General features: G+C 40.2%; 1 protein-coding gene across 2 annotated transcripts in view; it reads left to right on the forward strand.

The window, feature by feature from the left end:
• PPP2R2C (protein phosphatase 2 regulatory subunit Bgamma) overlaps positions 1-21,251 on the forward strand; it is a 303,850-nt gene that overhangs the window by 152,688 nt on the left and 129,911 nt on the right. For both annotated transcript variants that reach the window (XM_063135823.1, XM_063135824.1), the window contains one exon: positions 14,007-14,172. In XM_063135823.1, coding sequence (XP_062991893.1) covers positions 14,007-14,172 — 166 coding nt within the window. The remainder of the gene's footprint in view (positions 1-14,006; positions 14,173-21,251) is intronic.

The raw sequence follows: 21,251 nt of genomic DNA on the forward strand, positions 1-21,251 counted from the left end.
TTTGACTCACTAACCCCTTTATCCCTATGTTTTGTCCCTTATCTATTTCTTTTTGTTCAATTAATTCCTCAAATTTCGTCCTCTCTTTACATTCTCCATTTTCTCTTACCCAATTTTTAGTCCATTGTTCTAATTGAAAATAATTTAACCACGTTAATTCCAAATCTCTCAAAACTTCTTCCAACCTCTCTCTTGTATTCATCCCCCTTAACCACTCTCCTAATTTCATTTTATTTCTTTCTTTTAAAACTTTGCTTAACCTCATCTTTAAATTTTCAGGAAATTTCTTTAACATTATCACCGGTGTTAAGGGGGAATTACTTGAAAACAATTCCTTTTTATAATTATCCCAAAGTTCCCAATGGAACTTCAGAAATTGGTTATCTAAATCATTAAGCCATTTACCCTTCCCTTTTTGCTTAAAAAACACATTTTGCAATTTCAACTCAATATTCCCTAGCGTATTTTCCTCCATCCATTTCAAATCCCCTACCCCTATAATTGCTTCAACAACATGTCTTAACCTATTAGCTAGATAGTAGTACTCAAGGTTTGGGAGACCCAGTCCGCCTCTCTTTTGGCTTAAATACCATTTGCTTTTATTAATCCTTGATCTCTTCCCTTCATTGCAGTAATTATTTATAAGATTCTGCCATCTTTTTAATTCTATCACTGAAATTCTTATTGGTAACATTCTAAAGAAAAAATTAATCTTAGGTAAAATTTTCATCTTTATTAAAGCTATTCTTCCAAACCAGGAAAGATTCAGTTTCTTATACCTCTTTAACTCTTCCTCTAATTCTTTTTTCAATCCATTTAAATTTTCACTTCCCAAATCTTCTAAATTTTTTGTAATCTTAACACCCAAATATTTAATTTTCTCTTTGCTTTTCAAAACTGAAGCCTTCCCTTCCCACTCCCTTTCTTCCTTTTTAGTATAGTTGAATAACATCAAATCCGATTTTGCCCAGTTTATCCTTAACCCCGTAACTTCCTCAAAATCATTCAACTGCTGTTTAATTCTTTCCATTTTACCTAAAGGATCTCTGATAGTCATCAATGTATCATCTGCAAACATGTTCAGTTTAATTTTATTACTACTGCCTATCCCCTCTATCTCTTCATCCTCTCTTATTGCGTTTGCCAACAATTCCATCACCAATACAAACAGGACTGGCGAGAGTGGGCATCCTTGTCTTGTCCCTCTAGCTAGTCGTATCTTGTCCGTTATTCCATCATTTACTACCACTACAGCTGTGCTTTTAGAGTATAACTGTTCTATTATTGTTCTAAATTTAGTACCAAATCCCATTTTATTTATAACCAACTTTAAAGTTTGCCAGCTCACACAATCAAAAGCCTTAAATATATCTAACGCTAAAATACCCGCCTTAATCCTTGATTTTTTTATCCCCTGTATTACACTCAACACTCTACCTATTAATGTGTGCATCTGTCTACCTGCTATAAAACCACATTGATCTTCCCCTACATATTTAGCTATACATTTATTTAACCTTTTAGCCAAAATGCCTGAAAAAAATTTTGCATCTTGGTTTATTAGTGAAATTGGTCTATATGAATCGGGGAGAGTTAGATCCTTATCTGGTTTCGGAATTAAAATTATTATAGAATGCTCCCATGACTCTGGGATCCTCTCCCCCTCCATTATTGCATTATATAATTTCAGCAACTTTGGCACTATTAAGGTTTTAAATTTTTTGTAAAACTCTGGTCCTAAACCATCTGCCCCTGGTGATTTCCCTGCTTTAAGCTGGTCTATAACCTCCTCTATTTCACTTTGCGATATTTTATTATCCATTATTTCCTTATGTTCTTTTTCTAATCCTTTCTTCAAAAATTTATCCACATATTCCTCCGTCCTCTTCATTTGGATATCTCTTTTCTTGTATAACTCTTCAAAAAAATCCTGAAAATTTTTTATTTTATCCTTCATCAAATGACAATCATTACCCTGCTTATTTTTTACTAACCCTATCCCATTTTTGGCTTTTTCTTTCTGTGTGAGTTTGGCAAGCATCTTAGAGTTCCTGTTACTATTTTGAAAATATTCCCTTTTCATATAAATTAAATTCCTCTGTACCTCTTCTAAATTAATATTTTCTAATTCCTTTTTTTGTGCCATTAATTCTATTAATTTATGTTTATTCTTAGTTTGCCAAACTCCTGGCAGTTACCTTTCTTCAGAACATGTAACTGTCACAGGTGTGACATCTATATTCACTCAACCAATTGCGAGAGTACATGCAAATAGGAGGGGAGGCAGAGGCAGCGGATTGGCCTACTGGTTGGTGATGTCACAATGATCAGCAGGACTGGTTTTGAGGAGGCCTATTTCTTCAATTTTAAGACAAACCTTTGACCCCATATAGAACATAGTTACATGACAACGCTCGCGTATTCGAACGCAACGCTGTGTCAAAATTTCAAAGCAATCGGTGAAGAACTTTCGGAGATATAACGACAGTAACGAACGGTCTTTTTCTTTTTTATTTATATAGATGTAGGGGGAATGCAAATTTGTCCAAAAATTGTGGAAAATGGTGTTTAATGAGATAAAAGAAATTGTGGGAATGGAGATGGAAGAGAAACCTATAGTGGCATTGTTATCATTTTATGGAGACTTAAACTGTAATAAAGAGACAAAAGAATTGATAACAAATTTGCTGACGATAGCAAGGTTAATGATATCTAGGAACTGGAACGTTCAAGGGGATTACCATATAGAAGATTGGTATAAAGAGATATGGGACATTGCTATTAATGATAAATTAGCATGTAATATAAAAGTGAGAAGAGGAATAACAAAAACGAATGATTTCGAGGGAATATGGAAACAGTTCCTAGAATTTGTTTTATCAAAGGGGAGTGGGAAACCACCTCGAGAAGAAACAATGAGATTTTGGAACAGGAATGATCCTGAGGGTGGGGGGTGCACTTTTATGTTAAATATTATTATGTTAATAGATTAAATTAGAAAATATGCTTAAGGTTATTCAACATTTATGTATTATGTTGTTGTTTTGTATTGTATTGATGTATGTTTAAGTATTGGAAAAAATAAAAACTATTATAAAAAAAAGACAGAGGAAAAAAATGGTGGTTCAACTGTTTAATGAGGATGGCAAATTGATAACATATGACAAAGAAAAGGCTGAAGTGCTCAATTCCTACTTTGCCTCAGTCTTCTCCCAAAAGCGGGTCTATGACCCCCCTGGAGAAAGTGAAGCAGAAGTTGAGGGGGCAGGATTGCAATTTGAAATTGATAAACAAATGGTCAAAGAACACCTAATTTCCTTGAATGAATTCAAATCTCCAGGGCCTGATGAACTGCATCCTAGAGTAATGAAGGAGCTAGCGGAAGAACTCTCAGAACCCTTGTCTATTATCTTTGCAAAATCATGGAAGATGGGTGAGGTGCCGGACGACTGGAGGAGGGCTAACGTTGTCCCTATCATCAAAAAAGGCAAAAAGGAGGAACCTGGGAACTACAGACCAGTCAGTCTGACATCCATCCCTGGGAAAATTCTGGAGCAGATTATAAAGAAGTCAATCTGTAAGCAACTTGAAAATAAAGCAGTGATCACTAGAAGCCAACATGGATTTGTCAGGAACAAGTCCTGTCAGACAAATTTGATCTCATTTTTTGATCGGGTAACCTCCCTTGTGGACTGTGGGAATGCTGTGGACATAATATATCTTGACTTCAGCAAAGCTTTTGACAAAGTGCCCCATGATTAACAAACTAGCTAAAAGTGGGCTAGATGGAACAACTATTAGGTGGATTCAGTCGGCTACAGAATTGGACTCAAAGAGTACTTATCAATGGAACCTTCTCAAACTGGGGAGAGGCAATGAGTGGGGTACCCCAGGGCTCAGTCCTGGGCCCAGTGCTCTTCAACATTTTTATTAATGATTTGGACGAGGAGGTGCAGGGAACCCTTATCAAATTTGCAGATGACACCAAATTGGGTGGGATAGCTAATACCCTGGAAGACAGAATCAAACTTCAAAGTGATCTTGATAGGCTGGAGTGCTGGGCTGAAAACAACAGAAAGAAATTTAATAGGGATAAATGCCAAGTTCTACATTTAGGAAATAGAAACCAAATGCACAGTTACAAGATGGGGGATACTTGGCTCAGCAATACTACAAACGAGAAGAATCTTGAAATTGTTGTAGATCGCAAGCTGAATATGAGCCAACAGTGTGATATGGCTGCAAGAAAGGCAAATGCTATTTTGGGCTGCATTAATAGAAGTATAGCTTCCAAATCACGTGAGGTACTGGTTCCTCTCTATTTGGCCCTGGTTAGGCCTCATCTAGAGTATTGTGTCCAGTTCTGGGCTCCACAATTCAAGAAGGATGCAGACAAGCTGGAGCTTGTTCAAAGGAGGGCAACCAGGATGATCAGGGGTCTGGAAACAAAGCCCCATGAAGAGAGACTGAAAGAACTGGGCATGTTTAGCCTGGAGAAGAGAAGATTGAGGGGAGACATGATAGCACTCTTCAAATACTTAAAAGGTTGTCACACAGAGGAGGGCCAAGATCTCTTCTCGATCCTCCCAGAGTGCAGGACATGGAATAATGGGCTCAAGTTAATGGAAGCCAGATTCCAGCTGGACATCAGGACAAACTTCTTGACTTTTAGAGCAGTACGACAATGGAATCAGTTGCCCTGTGAGGTTGTGGGTTCTCCCACACTAGAGGGTTTGCTATGGTCTATAGGAATTCCATCTCCCTCTGCAGGCTCCCTGTCCATGTGACTACTGGTCTGGAGTGTTTGCACCTTGTGTTGGGTCAGCGGGACAGATTAGGGATTCTGATGGTGTACTGTCCACCCCGCTGCTCAACAGACTCCCTAGTTGAGCTGAGGGAGGTGGTCTCGGCTGCACTGCTGATATCCCCCGGACTGTTGGTTCTGGGGGATGTCAATATTCATGCCTAGGGCACCTTATCTGCAGTGGCTCAGGATTTTATGGTCTCCATGACAACCATAGGACTGTCCCAACATGCCATTGGCCCAACACAGGTAGCAGGGCATACTCTTGACCTGGTTTTCACAATTGGACATGGAGATTATGATCTGAAAGTGGGGGACCTCACATCAGTCCCTTTGTTGTGGTCAGATCACTGCTTGCTGAGGTTTAGACTTACAGCAACTTTTCCCCTCTGCAAGGGTGGGGGACCTATTAAGATGGTCTTCCCCTGGAGACTAATGGATCTGGATGGTTTCAAAAGGGTTCTGGGGAGTTTTCCGGCTGATAGGCCTGGCTCTCCTGTCGAATCCCTGGTTGATCTGTGGAATGCAGAAATTCCACAGATCAACCCGGGTGGTTGACATGATTGCTCCTGAGCTCCCTCTCCTGAGTAGAGCTCATATGGTTCCATGATATACCCCAGAGCTGAGAGCAATGAAACAAAGAGCTTTATCACACCAGCTTTATACTGTGCAATCACTGCAAATTGTGTGCAAAGGACTCCGAAGTTTTCCAGCTTATAATCTGCTTTTATTGTGAAGTACTCCCATGCATCCTGCTTTAATTGCACTTCTTAACCAAAAGAAGAGCAATATTTTGCTACTAGTTTTCAAGTGTATCATTTGTTGTTTTCCAAGCGGCCACTGGGGCACAGGAGCAGGATTTGAAGAAAAATTAAACAAATGCTTACATCTGTGTAAGCTTTAAAGATAAAGACATCAAAATTGGCATAGTAATATTTATTTATTTATTTATTTTTAAATTTTATTAAACTTAAACATACATCAATACAGTAATAAAACACACACAAAATCCTAAAAATTTTACAAATTAAAATCATAATACATAGAACTGAATAACCTCATAACATTTCTAATTTAATATTTTAACATCATCCCATAACATAAAGTTATGAAAAAAAAAATGCGTCCTGATTTATTAATGAAATAGGTCTGTAGGTATCTGGGACTGTTAAGTCCTTATCTGGCTTTGGAATTAATATAATTAATGATTGTTCCCTCGATGGTGGTATCTTCTCTCCTTTTATTATTCCATTATATAGGTTCAATAATTTTGGTACCAACATTTTTTTGAATGTTTTATAATATTCCGATCCCAATCCATCTAACCCGGGGGATTTACCCCCTTTCAATTTCTCAATAGCTTCCTCTATTTCCCTTTGAGATATATTCTTCTCCATTAAACCTTTATCCTCTTCTATTAGACCCTTCTTTATATGTTTATCTATATATATCTCCATCTTCATCTTTAGTGTATACTTCTCTTTATATAATTCTTGATAAAATTCCTGAAATATCTTTATTTTCCCTTTCATGATACTACATGGTTTTCCTAGTTTATCTTTCACTATCCCTATCGAGTTCTTTGACTTTTCCTTTTGTGTGAACCTCGCTAGCATCTTTGAATTTTTATTGCTATTCTCAAAATACTCTCTTTTCATATAAATCAAATTCTTCTGTACTTCTTCTAAATTCTTGTTGTCTAATTCTTTCTTTTTTGCTTGTAATTCTATCAATATTTGTTTATTTCTGCTTTGCAAATGCTCTTTTTCTAGCTTCTTAATTCCTTCCTCTAAATTTTTCTGTATTTCCTATTGTTGCCTCCTTAAATTATACATTTCTCTAATACAGATCCCTCTAATCATTGCCTTCATTGTATCCCACACAACTGATGGTGAACTTCCCCCATTCTCGTTAATTTCCCATATTTCCGACATTTCTTTCTGCATTTTTTTCTACCACCTTATCATATTTTAAGATCCTAGTATTCATCTTCCATCTGTTCGCCTCCCTATAATCTCTTTTTACTTTAAAATCAAGGCTTACCAATGCATGATCCGTTACTTTAATTACCCCTAATTTCGTATTACATACCTTTGTTGCTAAATCCTTTGAGACAAAGATATAATCTATCCTAGAAAAAGTTTTATGAACTGGAGAATAATATGTGTACCCAGGCTCCCCCATCCTAGTTAATCGCCACCCATCAACATAATCCTTCTCTTTTATCATTTTATTTAAAATTGTAATATTATTTCTTATTTCAAACCTAGTAGGGTTAGACCAGTCTACTCTATTGTCCATAACCATATTAAAATCTCCAGCTAAAATAACATACCCTCTTTTAAATTCCTCTATTTCCCTACATAATTCTTTAAAAAATTCTTTTTGTCTCTCATTTGGGGCATATACATTAATTAAGGTATAATAATTACCTTCCAATTGCCCTTGTATCATATTGTATCTCCCTTTCTCATCCTTTTTCTCTTTCCTATATTAAATCCACTTTTCTTTGAAATTCTTTCTCCGCTGTGGCACACCGGTTGTGGAACGAGCTCCCCAGAGAGGTCTGCCTGGCGCCTACACTGTACTGCTTTCGTCGCCAGCTGAAGACCTTTTTATTCACTCAGTATTTTAACACTTAATTTTAACTTAAATTTAAATTTTACTGTTTTAACTCTGTATTTTAATCTTATATCAACTTTGCTGTGTGGTTTTATCCTGGTTGCGCTTTTTATATTGTATTTTGTAATTGTGTTTTAACCTGTTGGGTGTTTTACTGTGGTTTTAATTTTTGTGAACCGCCCAGAGAGCTTCGGCTATTGGGCGGTATAAAAATGTAATAAATAAAATAAATAAATAAAATAAATAAATTATTATAGCCACCCCATTTTTTTGAGGTCCCCAGGGATTTTTCATAGTAATTTGACCATTTTAAATGTATTTCATTCATACCTTCCTTAGCTTGATGCATTTCCTGCAGAAAGATAAGGTCAGCCCCCTCTTTATTTAACAATTGCTCAATTCTTTTCCTTTTAACAACTGCCCCTAAACCTTTGACATTGAGTGTTGAGATTTGTATCTTCTTATCCATAATCTTTTTGCTTAATTACTTTTAGATCCCTTGTGCACCCCTGCATTATTAACAAAAACATAAATGTTAACATATAACAACATATAAACACTTTTTAACTCCCCCCTCCCCTTTTCCCCTTTAAACCCCCTCCCTCCCCTCCCCTCTCCCCCCTTTTCCCCCCTCTACTACTCGATAGGTGGAATACCCAGGTCATGGCCAACACCTTAAGGGGGGAAATGAAGCCCACAGTTCTGAGATGGCAAACGTCCCACTCATTTTTTATTTGTTTATTATCTCTCTTATATTAAAGCTTTATTTCCCACTTGGGTCTGGGCCTTCTTCCTTTCCTTCTTCTTGCTTAGGTGACAAATCACTGTCCACCCCCAGACTTCTCAGCAGCTCCATCCCCTGCTCGAGCGAAGTTACTCTGTGCTGTTTTCCATCTCGCATAAATCTCAGGAACACCGGGTAGCCCCATGAATAAGCAATGCCTGCCCGCTTAAGCTTTGCTCTAATTGGCTTCACACTTGTCCTCCAGACAAGAGTTTGCTGACAAAGATCATTGTAGATTTGGACTGGTGTTTCTTGAAACTTCAACGTTGCTATTGGTCTCAGCTTTTAAATAAATTGCTCCTTCTTGTAATAGTTGCCAAATTTGACCAAAATGTCTCTTGGCATAGCTCTTGATCTATTCCCAGCTACTCTGTGGATTCTAACGATGTCCTGCTGTATTATATCGATGTCAGGAACCAGCTCTTTGAACCATCCTAAAATACTCATTCTCAAATTTTCATCTTGTGTTTCTGGGAAATTTTTAATTCAAAGATTTCCCCGTCTCTCTTGATCTTCCAAATGAATCAGCCTCTTCTCATGCAGATCAAATTTAATATTATGCTGGATTAACTGCTGTTCATTCAAATCCACTTGTTTTGAAATTTGATTGACTTCTGTTTTAATCTCTTTTACATCTTTCTCAACTTTTACAACTGAAGTATGTAAGTTTTCCATTTTTTTGAAAATGTCTTCCTTAATCAATTTCATTTCTTGAAGCATTGCTTCATTATTGCTTTTTATGAACTCCTTTAAGTTGGTCTGCAGTTCGTCGAGTGCTGATTTTGGTCCAGCTTCTGTCACCATCTTTCCGCTTTGTTGCTGTTCACTGTTTTGTTTATTTTCTTCTCCGTTGCCATCACCAGGGATGTCAGTTTTAGTCAATCTTGCTGCTGTGTGATTTGAGGGATGTAACTTTCTCTCACCCAGATGGGATTTCTAGCTTTATTTTTCTTTTTTGTCATTTAATCTTCCGACGCTCTTCTAACTACTGGGTGGAAGTCAATCACATCAATAAATCACAACTTTTTGATCCTTCCTTCACCTCAGTGAGTTATTTAATGCATTTATTTATTTCTTCTAGGTAATGATTAGTTACTATCTCTGCATTCCAATAACGCTGTGATTTATAGCCTGAAAGTCTTCCTTAGATCTGTTGCGCAGCTTCCCAAAACTGAAAGTAACCAAGCTTTAACTCTTTACAGCTCTCTGAAAGACATTTCAAACTTTTCCACTTGCAGAGATATTTCACCACTCATTATTATAAACAGTACTCACATTTCATGCCAATTAAATGGAGATAATTACGCTTCTAGGCTTTCTTCTCCAGAGCCGAGAAAAAGTTTACCACTCCATTGAACCATCAGGCTCCACCCCATAGTAATAGATATTAAGGAGAGCTTTAAGCATACCAAATTTGAAGCAGATCAGATCATCCGTTGATTTTTAATGATTTTTTTACATTTCCCCCCTTAACCCATTTCCTGGTATGCAAAGGATTTAGCCACCCAGTAGCAACAACAACAGTGACTGCTTAGCACTGTAGGGGATAATTCAAGAGGAACAGGTACATGGGATGAAGCTCAAAATAGGAGACGGCTTGAGGGCAGATGGGAGGACGGGCGGCACGGGCATCGGGGAGAGGGAGGATGGGCGGCACGGGCATCGGGGAGAGGGAGGACGGGTGGCACGGGCATTGGGGAGAGGGAGGATGGGCGGCACGGGCATCGGGGAGAGGGAGGACGGGCGGGGAAAGAGTGGGCAGGGAGGCATCGGGGATGGCAGGGGGGATCAGGAGCGGTTTTTAAATTTTTTTTTAAAAAGGCACTTATCTTCGGGGTGCACATGGCCCCTTTAAATTAAAAACAAAAATGGCCGACACTACAGGGCTTCCGGAGTCCCTGCGCGTTGTGCGTGTAGGAGCCGAGGTGGTGTGCGCTAAAGTTAGCACGCCGTCACCCCGCCTCCCTTCCGGCTTATCCGGCATGGTCTAGCAAGGCCCATAGTATCCTTTTGGAGTGACTGACTGAGTTAGGAGTGGGAAGCAAGAGGAACAGGTACATGGGATGAAGCTCAAAATAGGAGACGGCTTGAGGGCAGATGGAGACAAACTCCTAGTGCAGTGGTTCTCAACCTTCCTAATGCCGCGACCCTTTAATACAGTTCCTCATGTTGTGGTGACCCCCAACCATAAAATTATTTTCGTTCTTCTCTACACGATCCATTGTCATGGGATGGTTTGCTAATGAAAATAATACATAACAATAGCTTTAATAATACAAAAGATGATACATGACATAGTTCAGTCAATACAGTTTCCTAAACCATCGGAAATATGTGTTTTCCAATGGTCTTAGGCGACCCCTGTGAAAGGGTCATTTGACCCCCAAAGGGGTCCCGACCCACAGGTTGAGAACCGCTGTCCTAGTGGATGCAACCAAATACTGGTAAGTGCCTATAGTAAGGCACTTACTATTCAGGGGCACTGAGGGCATCAAAACAAAAACAAAAATACTTTGCTGCCACTATTAATTCTTCAATCTGCCACCCAGTGGAGCTTTTCAGAGTTGTCCAGGGGCTATTACATGCCGGCCCCAAGGCCATGGTAGAACCATCTGAGGCCTGCTGTAATGAATTTGCTAGGCACTTCCAGAATAAAATCTTTGTCATCTGCCAGGACTTAGACTCCAATGTTATAGCAGGTGAATCTAGTGAGGTATCCAGAACACAGCCTTATCCAGTTTTCTTGGATGAATTTCAGTTGGTACAGCTCGAGGATGTTGACAAGATGCTTGGACAGGTTTGTGCAACCACCTCTGTATTGAATCCTTGCCCCTCTTGGCTAATTAAAGCTAGCAGGGATGGAACAGCCAACTGGACCAAGGAAGTGATTGATGCCTCTCTGCGAGAGAGAGTGGTCACAGGCCATCTGAAAGAAGCAGTAGTGAGACCACTCCTGAAGAAATCTTCCCTGGACCTGAAAAAACTTAGTAACTACAGGCCAGTGGCAAATGTTTCATCCCTGGCAAGGTCCTTGAGCGGGTCGTTACAGGCCAGCTCCAGACACTCTTGGATGAGACTAATTATCTGGATTTATTTCAGTCAAGTTTCAGGCCTGGTTTTGGCACGGATGACCTATGTTGGGAGAAAGACAGGGGGAGTGTGACTCTGTTGATTCTCCTTGATCTCTCTGCAGCTTTCGTTACCATCGACCTTAGGGCCTTGCTAGACGAGGCCTTAGCGCGCTGTGAGGCCCGGTTTCCCTGCTGTGCATCCAGATGACGCACAGGGGAATCCGGGGTCAGGCCGCGCTGCAGCCTCCCCTAACGTGCCATAAGCGAAGTCGCTTGTGGCGCGCCTTTTCCGCAGCCCCGGCCTCAGGCCGGGGCTGCGGAACATCTAGCAAGGGCCGTGGCTTTTTGTGGCTAATCGCTTACTTGCGAGTAGCCGGGAAAAGCCACGGACTGGGCACAGCGCTCATACAAGTGCTGTGCCCATCGGGCCAGGGGGGGATCCCAGGGGGGAAGGCCGGACCTGGCAGGAGAGGGGGGAGAAGGCCGGGCACCGGGATGGCATCAGGGAGAGGGAGGACAGGTGGCACGGGCATCGGGGAGAGGGAGGACGGGCGGCACGGGCATCGGGGAGAGGGAGGATGGGCGGCACGGGCATCGGGGAGAGGGAGGACGGGTGGCACGGGCATCGGGGAGAGGGAGGATGGGCGGCACGGGCATCGGGGAGAGGGAGGACGGGCGGGGAAAGAGTGGGCAGGGAGGCATCGGGGATGGCAGGGGGGATCAGGAGCGGTTTTTTAATTTTTTTTAAAAAAGGCACTTATCTTCGGGGTGCACATGGCCCCTTTAAATTAAAAACAAAAATGGCCGACACTACAGGGCTTCCGGAGTCCCTGCGCGTTGTGCGTGTAGGAGCCGAGGTGGTGTGCGCTAAAGTTAGCGCGCCGTCACCCCGCCTCCCTTCCGGCTTATCCGGCATGGTCTAGCAAGGCCCATAGTATCCTTTTGGAGTGACTGACTGAGTTAGGAGTGGGTAGCACTGCATTACAGTGGTTCCACTGATACCTGGCTGGTTGGCTCCAAAAGGTGGTACTGGGGGAACATTGCTCAGCTCTGTGGATTCTCCAGTATGGGGTTCCGCAGGGGTCAGTCTTGTGCCCCATGCTGTTTAACATTTACATGAAACCGTTGGGTGTGGTCATTCAGAGTTTTGTAGTACATTGTCATCAGTACGCTGATGACACGCAGCTCTACTTCTCCTTTTCATCTACAACAGGTGAGGCTGTGGATGTGCTGAACCGGTGCCTGGCTGCAACAATGGACTGGATTTGGGCTAATAAACTGAAATTTAATCCAGACAAGACTGAGATGCTGTTAGTGGGTGGTTCTTTTGACCAGATGGGGGGGTGTTCAACCTGTTCTGGATGGGGTTGCACTCCCCCTGAAGGAGCAAGTTCATAGCTTGGGGGTTCTCCTAGAACCATCTCTGTCACTTGAGGTTCAGGTGGCCTCGGTGGCACAGAGTGCCTTTTACCAGCTTCAGTTGGTGGTCCAGCTACACCACTATCTGGACAGGGATATCCTAGCTTCAGTTGTCCATGCTCTGGTAACCTCCAAATTAGATTACTGTAATGCGCTCTCTGTGGAGCTGCCTTTGAAGATGGTTTGAAAGTTGCAGCTTGTGCGAAGTGCAGTGTTCAGAGTGATAACCTGAACCAGAAGGTTCAAGCTTGCACTGGCTGCCTGTATGTTTCCAAGCCCAGTTTAAGGTGCTGGTTAGGCTTGTGACCACAATACCTGACAGAACACCTCTCCCAACATGAACCTACTCGTACACTACGTTCAACATCTAAGGTCCTTCTCCGGGTGCCTTCTCTGAAGGAAGCTCGGAGAATGGCAACAAGGCCCTCTGCCTTTTCAGTGGTGGCTCCTCAATTATGGAATGATCTCCCTGATGAGGCTCGACTGGCACCAACATTGTTATCTTTTCAGCACCAGGTCAAAACTTTTCTCTTCTCCCAGGCATTTAACAGCATATGCTGAGTTTTTTAACTGATCCCAGAATAGTTGTTTTAAATAGATATTGTCTGTTTTAGTTTGTATTCTATGCCTTTTATGGTTTTAAATTTTGTACATTTGTTTTTAATGTTCACTATTTTTAACTTTTGTAAACTGCACAGAGAGCTTCAGCTATGGGGCGGTAATAATAATAATAATAACAATAATAACAATAATAATAATAGAAACCTTTGTTTTAACATATTCTATTTATTCTAATTTAGTGGAAAGGGACTGAACATGGTCTGAACAATCATACTTAGTGATTTTTGCTATAGCAGGCCTGGTTGCTAAAGAGGTAGAGCTATTTTTTAACTTCCACAGCAATCTCCATTCTGCATCCAGTAACAATGTGGGTGGATCTGTAGGTTAGCACCACTTAGCTATACAAAGAGAGCAGTAGGTTTCACAAACATACTGACAGGGGCCACCAGGTCTTAGCAGTTAAAATGAATGTATTTGATGATGTCTTTGGTTGGCATCCACACATTGCTAAAGACTACTATACAGACAGCATCAAGAAAAGAGCATCTCCAGTTCTGGACCTGGCCTGACCATGTTGGTAAATACATGAGTTTCTTTCCTTCTTGGTTACTATTTGACAACTATAGTCATACAGTTTGCACATATGGCTCTTTTGGATCATAGACATTGCTTTTTCCAAGCCTATTGGAAGACAAATAAGCTCTGATACTATAATTCATGGTTTGTTTGCTTTACTTCTTTGCAGAGTAAAAATGAGTCTTATAGCCAAGGCGAATATAATGTTTACAGCACTTTCCAGAGCCATGAACCAGAGTTTGACTATTTGAAGAGTTTGGAAATTGAAGAAAAAATAAACAAGATAAAGTGGTTGCCACAGCAGAATGCAGCCCATTCTCTTCTGTCAACAAATGGTAAGGCAGCAGGATATAGTAATTAATGGTAAGACTGCAGGGGCAGGATCTACACTACTGCTTATAACTGTTTACAATGGTAATGACAACTGTTTAGGACCAGGACACATTACATATACCGTTTTCATAACATTTTAAAAGTGTTATATCCTGCTTAGTGTAGATCAGCCCCAGGGTTAGGATTCACTAATGTTGTTTGTCGCTGGTCCTTAGTGGAAAATGTGATGAATTAATGTACATTTAATGTACACATGCTTAATGTACACTTTTTACTTTATCATTTCCAGTTTTGATGTATCCAAAACACTGTGTTACTGTTGAGACTTAACACACTATTTTGGTTCAGATATAATGTAAAACACAGGTCCCCCACCATTTTGGATCCAAAAGGCACATATGGGAATTTGAGAAACTGCTGTGGGTAGTAGCACCACAAAATGCCTAATCAGTGGACTGCAACTTTGGCATCTACCTGTTGCATTTATGAAGATTAGGCTGCATCTTATTCCGCAAAAAGACTTGTTTTGTGTATAATTTGGCTAATTGCTAGCAGTGCAACATAGCATCTTTTAAACATATCTTTTGGCAATATTGAGTAGTTGCTTCTTTTCAGGAGGAGGTTATTACACAGGTAACTTTTGTACTGGAGCACTCTTTAATATTCACTGATGTACACTATTAAATTATTTACCTGCTTCATGGAAATTAACAAATGATCAGTGTAAATGGATTCTTCACACCATTTTGACAAATAAAAGATTATGCTACAACATTGAAAGGATAAACACTCACCTATAATGCAATGGATTGAGGACTTTACAGTGCTTTCAATATTTGAATGTGTAGCATTTGAATGTGTAGATTGGACCAAATATCCAAATAAGTCACCTTCAAATGGTTACTTATTTGAATATTTGGTCCAATCTTGTGGAAGCCCATATATAATTGCTAGAAAGTTGTATGCATTTCATATGTAGTCATTTATACAAATTCATGTATGTATATTTAAAAAAAAAACGTTTTAAAAATAAAAAATAAGAAAAGTTTTGTGGGTTCCCTCAGGTGCCACATTGGGGACCCTTTTGTGGGTGCCACTGCAGCTGCCTGCAGCTGCAATGGAACCTGCAGATACCATGCTGTGGACCCCTGATGTAAAACAATTATCTGTTTAAACCATACTTTGTTCTGCAAACTATCAGTTATGTCACAAATGATCAGCCAAACCTTTCTGAATCTGTTATACCAAAAGGCTCAGCAGTGCCCATTCCTGGCAAATCATCACCATGTGAGCTATACACTTACTATTGTCCAAAAGCAGGACAGGGAAGCCGAGTGCTCACTTCTTTTGGAGATCTTCAGCCACTCTTGGCACAGCCTGGAAGAGTAAATCCATCTATATTTTTAATTAACTCTCCTCCCCTTTCTGGAGGTTTCAATAGACAGTGCCCCCCTACTTATTAACATTAGAGTTATTGAAGTCACTAGAATCTGGGAAGAGGTGGAGTCTGCTGGACTCCCCCCGCCCCGCTCAAATCACCAGACCTGCTAGCCAAACCTCCATGCTCACCTGGACCCACTCTCTAAGCAGCCCTACACCTGGCAAGCAAACCCAGCAGCTGCCTGGTCCCTAAGCAAGCCACCAATTTGCATAAAAGTAGCAGCTCAGGGATTTCCGGGAATCTAATCTAAATGACAGCTGTAAATGGGCCATTTACACAACATTACAAGTGAAGAGTATACTCTCTGTCACCTGGATGCACCATTTTCCAAACATCAATCAAACCAAGTTCAGCCATATAGGCCTGGAGTGTAAGTCTTACCACTGTCTGGGAGGGGATCTACAATAGTATATGAAACATTGTTTTTACAGTCATTGAATGTTTTGTTTTTGAAAGATTTAAAACATAGCAGTTTTTAAAACTTTTACTTACTTTTCTCTTTCTGTGGGTATGCATTCCTTTTGGCCACACTAAGAAAAGAAATCCCCCACTTACAAACGATCCTGCAGCCTCTCAAAAGTGAAACTAAAAGTGGCTTCAAAAAGAGGCTTAAAAGAAAAAAAATGGCTCCAACTTTGGGCACGGAAATTACATAAACATGCCCCCAGGAATGTGATTGGCTAATTAAGAACTACAGAAAACCCATTTAATATGATGAAATTGGCCACATCATAACAAATAGAACAACTTATTTCAGAGAAGTTCAAAATAAAAACCGGAGAACAGACAACAATAAAAAGTCACAAACTGAACATCATGTGGCGAAATACTACCAAACACACACTTAAAAATGGTAAGACACATTCTAACTTGACTAGTGTAGATCCCCTCCTGGTCTTAGGAGTGGGTGTACTCCTATCCAGTGAGGGATCTAGGATCTCATTAAAATCCTAGCTTGCAATCAGATAATCATAAGCCATATCAACCAAATTATATTATTATTATTATTATTATTATTATTATTATTATTATTATTATTATAGCACCATCAATGTACATGGCGCTGTACAGAGCAGAACAATAAATATTAATCATAGCAATTACTTTATCCATCTATTTCCCCAACAAAATTTTAAAATAATAACATGATGCATACCACTGCCATTGATATAAATTCACAATTTTGAAAATTTTGCACAAGAGTTGTATAGTAATGGTAGTGAGATATCAGAGCAGGATATGATTGCTTTTTTTGTTGTTGTTGCTCAGATTAAGCTCCCATGCCTAGATACTTTACAAAAGCAATATTTTATAGCTCCATTAAGACTGGAAGATATTATGAAAGCAAATCATAGAATCATAGAATAGCAGAGTTGGAAGGGGCCTACAAGGCCATCGAGTCCAACCCCCTGCTCAATGCAGGAATCCACCCTAGAGCATCCCTGACACATGGTTGTCCAGCTGCCTCTTGAATGCCTCTAGTGTGGGAGAGCCCACAACCTCCCTAGGTAACTGATTCCACCGTCGCACTGCTCTAACTGTAAGGAAGTTTTTCCTGATGTCCAGCCGGAATCTGGCTTCCTTTAACTTGAGCCCGTTATTCCATGTCCTGCACTCTGGGAGGATCGAGAAGAGATCCTGTCCCTCCTCTGTGTGACAGCCTTTTAAGTATTTGAAGACTGCTATCATGTCTCCCCTCAATCTTCTCTTCTCCAGGCTAAACATGCCCAGTTCTTTCAGTCTCCCTTCATAGGGCTTTGTTTCTAGACCCCTGATCATCCTGGTTGCCCTCCTCTGAACACGCTCCAGTTTGTCTGCATCCTTCTTGAATTGTGGAGCCCAGAACTGGACACAATACTCTAGATGAGGCCTAACCAGGGCCAAATAGAGAGGAACCAGTACCTCACGTGATTTGAAAGCTATACTTCTATTAATGCAGCCCAAAATAGCATTTGCCTTTCTTGCAGCCATATCGCACTGTTGGCTCATATTCAGCTTGCAATCTACAACAATTCCAAGATCCTTCTCGTTTGTAGTATTGCTGAGCCAAGTGTCCCCCATCTGTGTCAACCAACTGTGCATTTGGTTTCTATTCCCTAAATGTAGAACTTGGCATTTATCCCTATTAAATTTCATTCTATTGTTTTCAGCCCAGCACTCCAGCCTATCAAGATCACTTTGAAGTTTGTTTCTGTCTTCCAGGGTATTAGCTATCCCACCCAATTTGGTGTTATCTGCAAATCTGATCAGCGTTCCCTGCACCTCCTCGTCCAAATCATTAATAAAAATGTTGAAGAGCACTGGGCCCAGGACTGAGCCCTGCGGTACCCCACTCGTTGCCTCTCCCCAGTTTGAGAAGGTTCCATTGATAAGTACTCTTTGAGTCCGATTCTGTAGCCAACTGTGAATCCACCTAATAGTTGTTCCATCTAGCCCACATTTAGCTAGTTTGTTAATCAGAATGTCATGTGGTACTTTGTCAAAAGCTTTACTGAAGTCAAGATATATGATGTCCACAGCATTCCCACTGTCCACAAGCGAGGTTATCCTATCAAAAAATGAGATCAAATTAGTCTGACAGGATTTGTTCTTGACAAATCCATGTTTGCTTCTAGTAATCAGTGCATTGATTTCAAGGTGTTTACAGATTGACTTCTTTATAATCTTCTCCAGAATTTTCCCAGGGATGGATGTCAGACTGACTGGTCTGTAGTTCCCAGGTTCCTCCTTTTTGACCTTTTTGAAGATAGGGACAATGGGGGGCGGAGCTGGACACCATGATAGGGTAAGACTTCTTCTTGGCAGGCTCCCTGATGGGGGATCCAAGAATTCAATTATCTCATTTAAAAAGGCATGTGTCTCTAATGAAAATTAATGGAATTGCTTATGACTTCTAACTGAGGGTGAAGATGTTATTTTTGAAAGCAGAATCAGTATAAGGAGTGAGAAAATTAGCCCGGTGTTCGGGCTTGTAAATCAGTCCGGCGGAGCGGAGAGCGGAGAGAATGAAATCGAAAATAGAGAGTTGTTATTGTTGGAGCTCTTCCATCTCCTGGTCTGTTAAATTACTGTGAAATATACTCCTTATCTGGGAAGAACGAGTAATTGGCACTAAATTCACCCATCAGAAAGCATTGAAAGAGGGAAGTGGTTTATATGCATGGAAAGAGAGACGGTGTTGATTGTTATTCGGGACATTAAGCAATAGTTATAATAAGATCTATGCCGAACGTCAGAAAATAAAAAAAAAAACCTGAAAAAGTTATTTGGCAGCGAAAACGCCCCTCTAATCATAATCTTGCCTGTCTTGAAAAGGTGCCCACAGAAGAAGTTATACAAAGTAGTGGGAGTGAGGGCAAAAACGGGACTGACAAGATGGCGGAGAAAGCTGGCATTGCGCCAACTTCGATTGAGGAACTTAAGAGCTTGATATTGGATAGCAACGCAACTCTGATCAAAAAGATGGATGAACATTCGAAGAAGGCAGATAAGAGGATGGGGGTGTTGGCTGACAAGATTGCCCAGAATGACAGAGCTATAAAGATGTTAGAAGTTGGAGTAAAATCATTGGAGAAAAGGCAGGATGTCTTTGAAAAAAGCTGCGATGTGAAGTTCCAGGAGCAAGAATTAAAGCTGATCCATTTACAAGAGCAAGATCAAAGATCTAATTTACGAATTAAAAACTTTATTGAAGAACCAGGAGAGGATTTGAGAAAAATAATTTTGAAGTGGTTTAAAGACATGATGCCTGATCTGGAATTAAAAGACTGTGAGCTGGAAAGGATTCATAGAGTGGGAGGAGCAAACTACAGAGGAGCAATTAAAGACATCCTAGTGAAATTTGGCAGTTATTACAAAAAAGAACAAGTTATGAAGAAATTGAGATCTATGGCTCTGATAAAATACAAAGGCAGAGCAGTTCAAATTTATAACGATCTCTGTCAGCAAACGCTCCAATGGAGATGCAGCGTTAAGCAAATAACTGAAACATTAACAAAGAATACAATAAAGTATGCCTGGGGTTACCCTGTTTTCTTAAGATTTTCACATGGTGGGAGGCAGCACAGAGTAACCTCTTTGGATCAGGGCAAGGAGCTACTGAAGAGTTTGGGTTTGTTTAATGATGTAAGTTTGGAAGCTGCAGTTGGGAACGGAGGTGAAGCTGGGGCGTCTGGGATGCAATAAATTTGATAAATGGTTTATGCGATAATAATACATAAAAGTTGTTAAATATAGAGGTCTTGCCGGTCGGGCGGAGCACCGCCTCCCCCCTCCCTTAAAGGTAGATAACGGCTGGAGTGGTAGACTTACGGGGATCTGGGGGGTAAAGAGGTGGGGGTGGGATGGGGGTGGGATGGGGGTGGGATGGGGTGGGGGGTTTCATAGGGCGGGAGGGAGGGATTTGAAGGGGTTTAGGGTTTTTGTGTTTTGATGTATGTGATTATGAGTTGCAGAGCACACGGGATCGGAAGGAGTATCAAAAGGTTAAATATGGATAAGAAAATTAAAGTATCAACGCTCAATGTTAAAGGTCTGGGGGCAGTCGTGAAAAGGAGGAGAATTGAACAAATGTTAAATAGAGAAAGATCTGATATTATTATGCTGCAAGAAACACACAAGAGTTCGATGGAGTAAACGAAATATGCACAAAATGGTCAGTTTATTATGAAAAGTCATTGGGGACAACAACAAAAAATGGAGTGGCTATTTTGATTTTTTTTAAAAAAGTGGATTTATATTAGAAACTATAAAAAAGGATGATAATGGTAGATATCATGATAAAGGGACAAATTGAAGGTAAAGCATATACATTAGTTAATATTTATGCCCCCAATGAGAGACATAGAGAGTTTTATATGGAATTATTTAAAGAAATAGAAGAGTTTAAGGAGGGGTATGTTATTTTAGTTGGGGACTTTAATATGGCAATGGATAATAGATTGGACAGGTCAAACCCCACTAATGCGGAAAAGAGAAATAACATTACTATATTGAATAAATTAGTAAAAGAAAAAGATTATGTGGATTGTTGGCGTTTACTTAGTGGGGTGAATCCTGGCTTTTCTTACTACTCTCCAGTTCATCATACATACTCTAGGATAGATTATATATTAGTTTCAAAAGAGTTTGCAACTAAGGTCTGTAAAATGGAAACGGGGGTAATAAAGGTAACAGATCATGCATTGCTAAGTTTAGAGTTTACAGTTAGAAAAAATTATAAAGAAGCGTTTAGGTGGAAATTAAATACAAAAATTTTGAAGTATAATAAAGTGGTAGAAAAAATGCAGAGGGAACTGTCAGAGACTTGGGAAATTAATGAGAAGGGAGGAACGACAAGGGCAGTTGTTTGGGATACCATGAAGGCAGTAGCAAGAGGGATTTGTATTAGAGAAATGTGTAATTTAAGGAGGCAACAATTTGTAGAGCAAGAAAAGTTGGAGGAAGAGATTAAGAAATTGGAGAAAGATTATTGGCAATTAAAAATAAACATAAATTAATAGAAATTCAAGCGAAGAAAAAACAATTAGAAAATTTTAATTTAGAGGAAGTTCAGAAAAATTTAATTTATATGAAAAGGGAGTATTTTGAAAATAGCAATAAAAATTCTAGATTGCTGGCCAGATTCACACAAAAGGAAAA

This window comes from Elgaria multicarinata, chromosome 10 (assembly GCF_023053635.1).
Source record: "Elgaria multicarinata webbii isolate HBS135686 ecotype San Diego chromosome 10, rElgMul1.1.pri, whole genome shotgun sequence".
NCBI classification, from domain to species: Eukaryota; Metazoa; Chordata; class Lepidosauria; order Squamata; family Anguidae; genus Elgaria; species Elgaria multicarinata.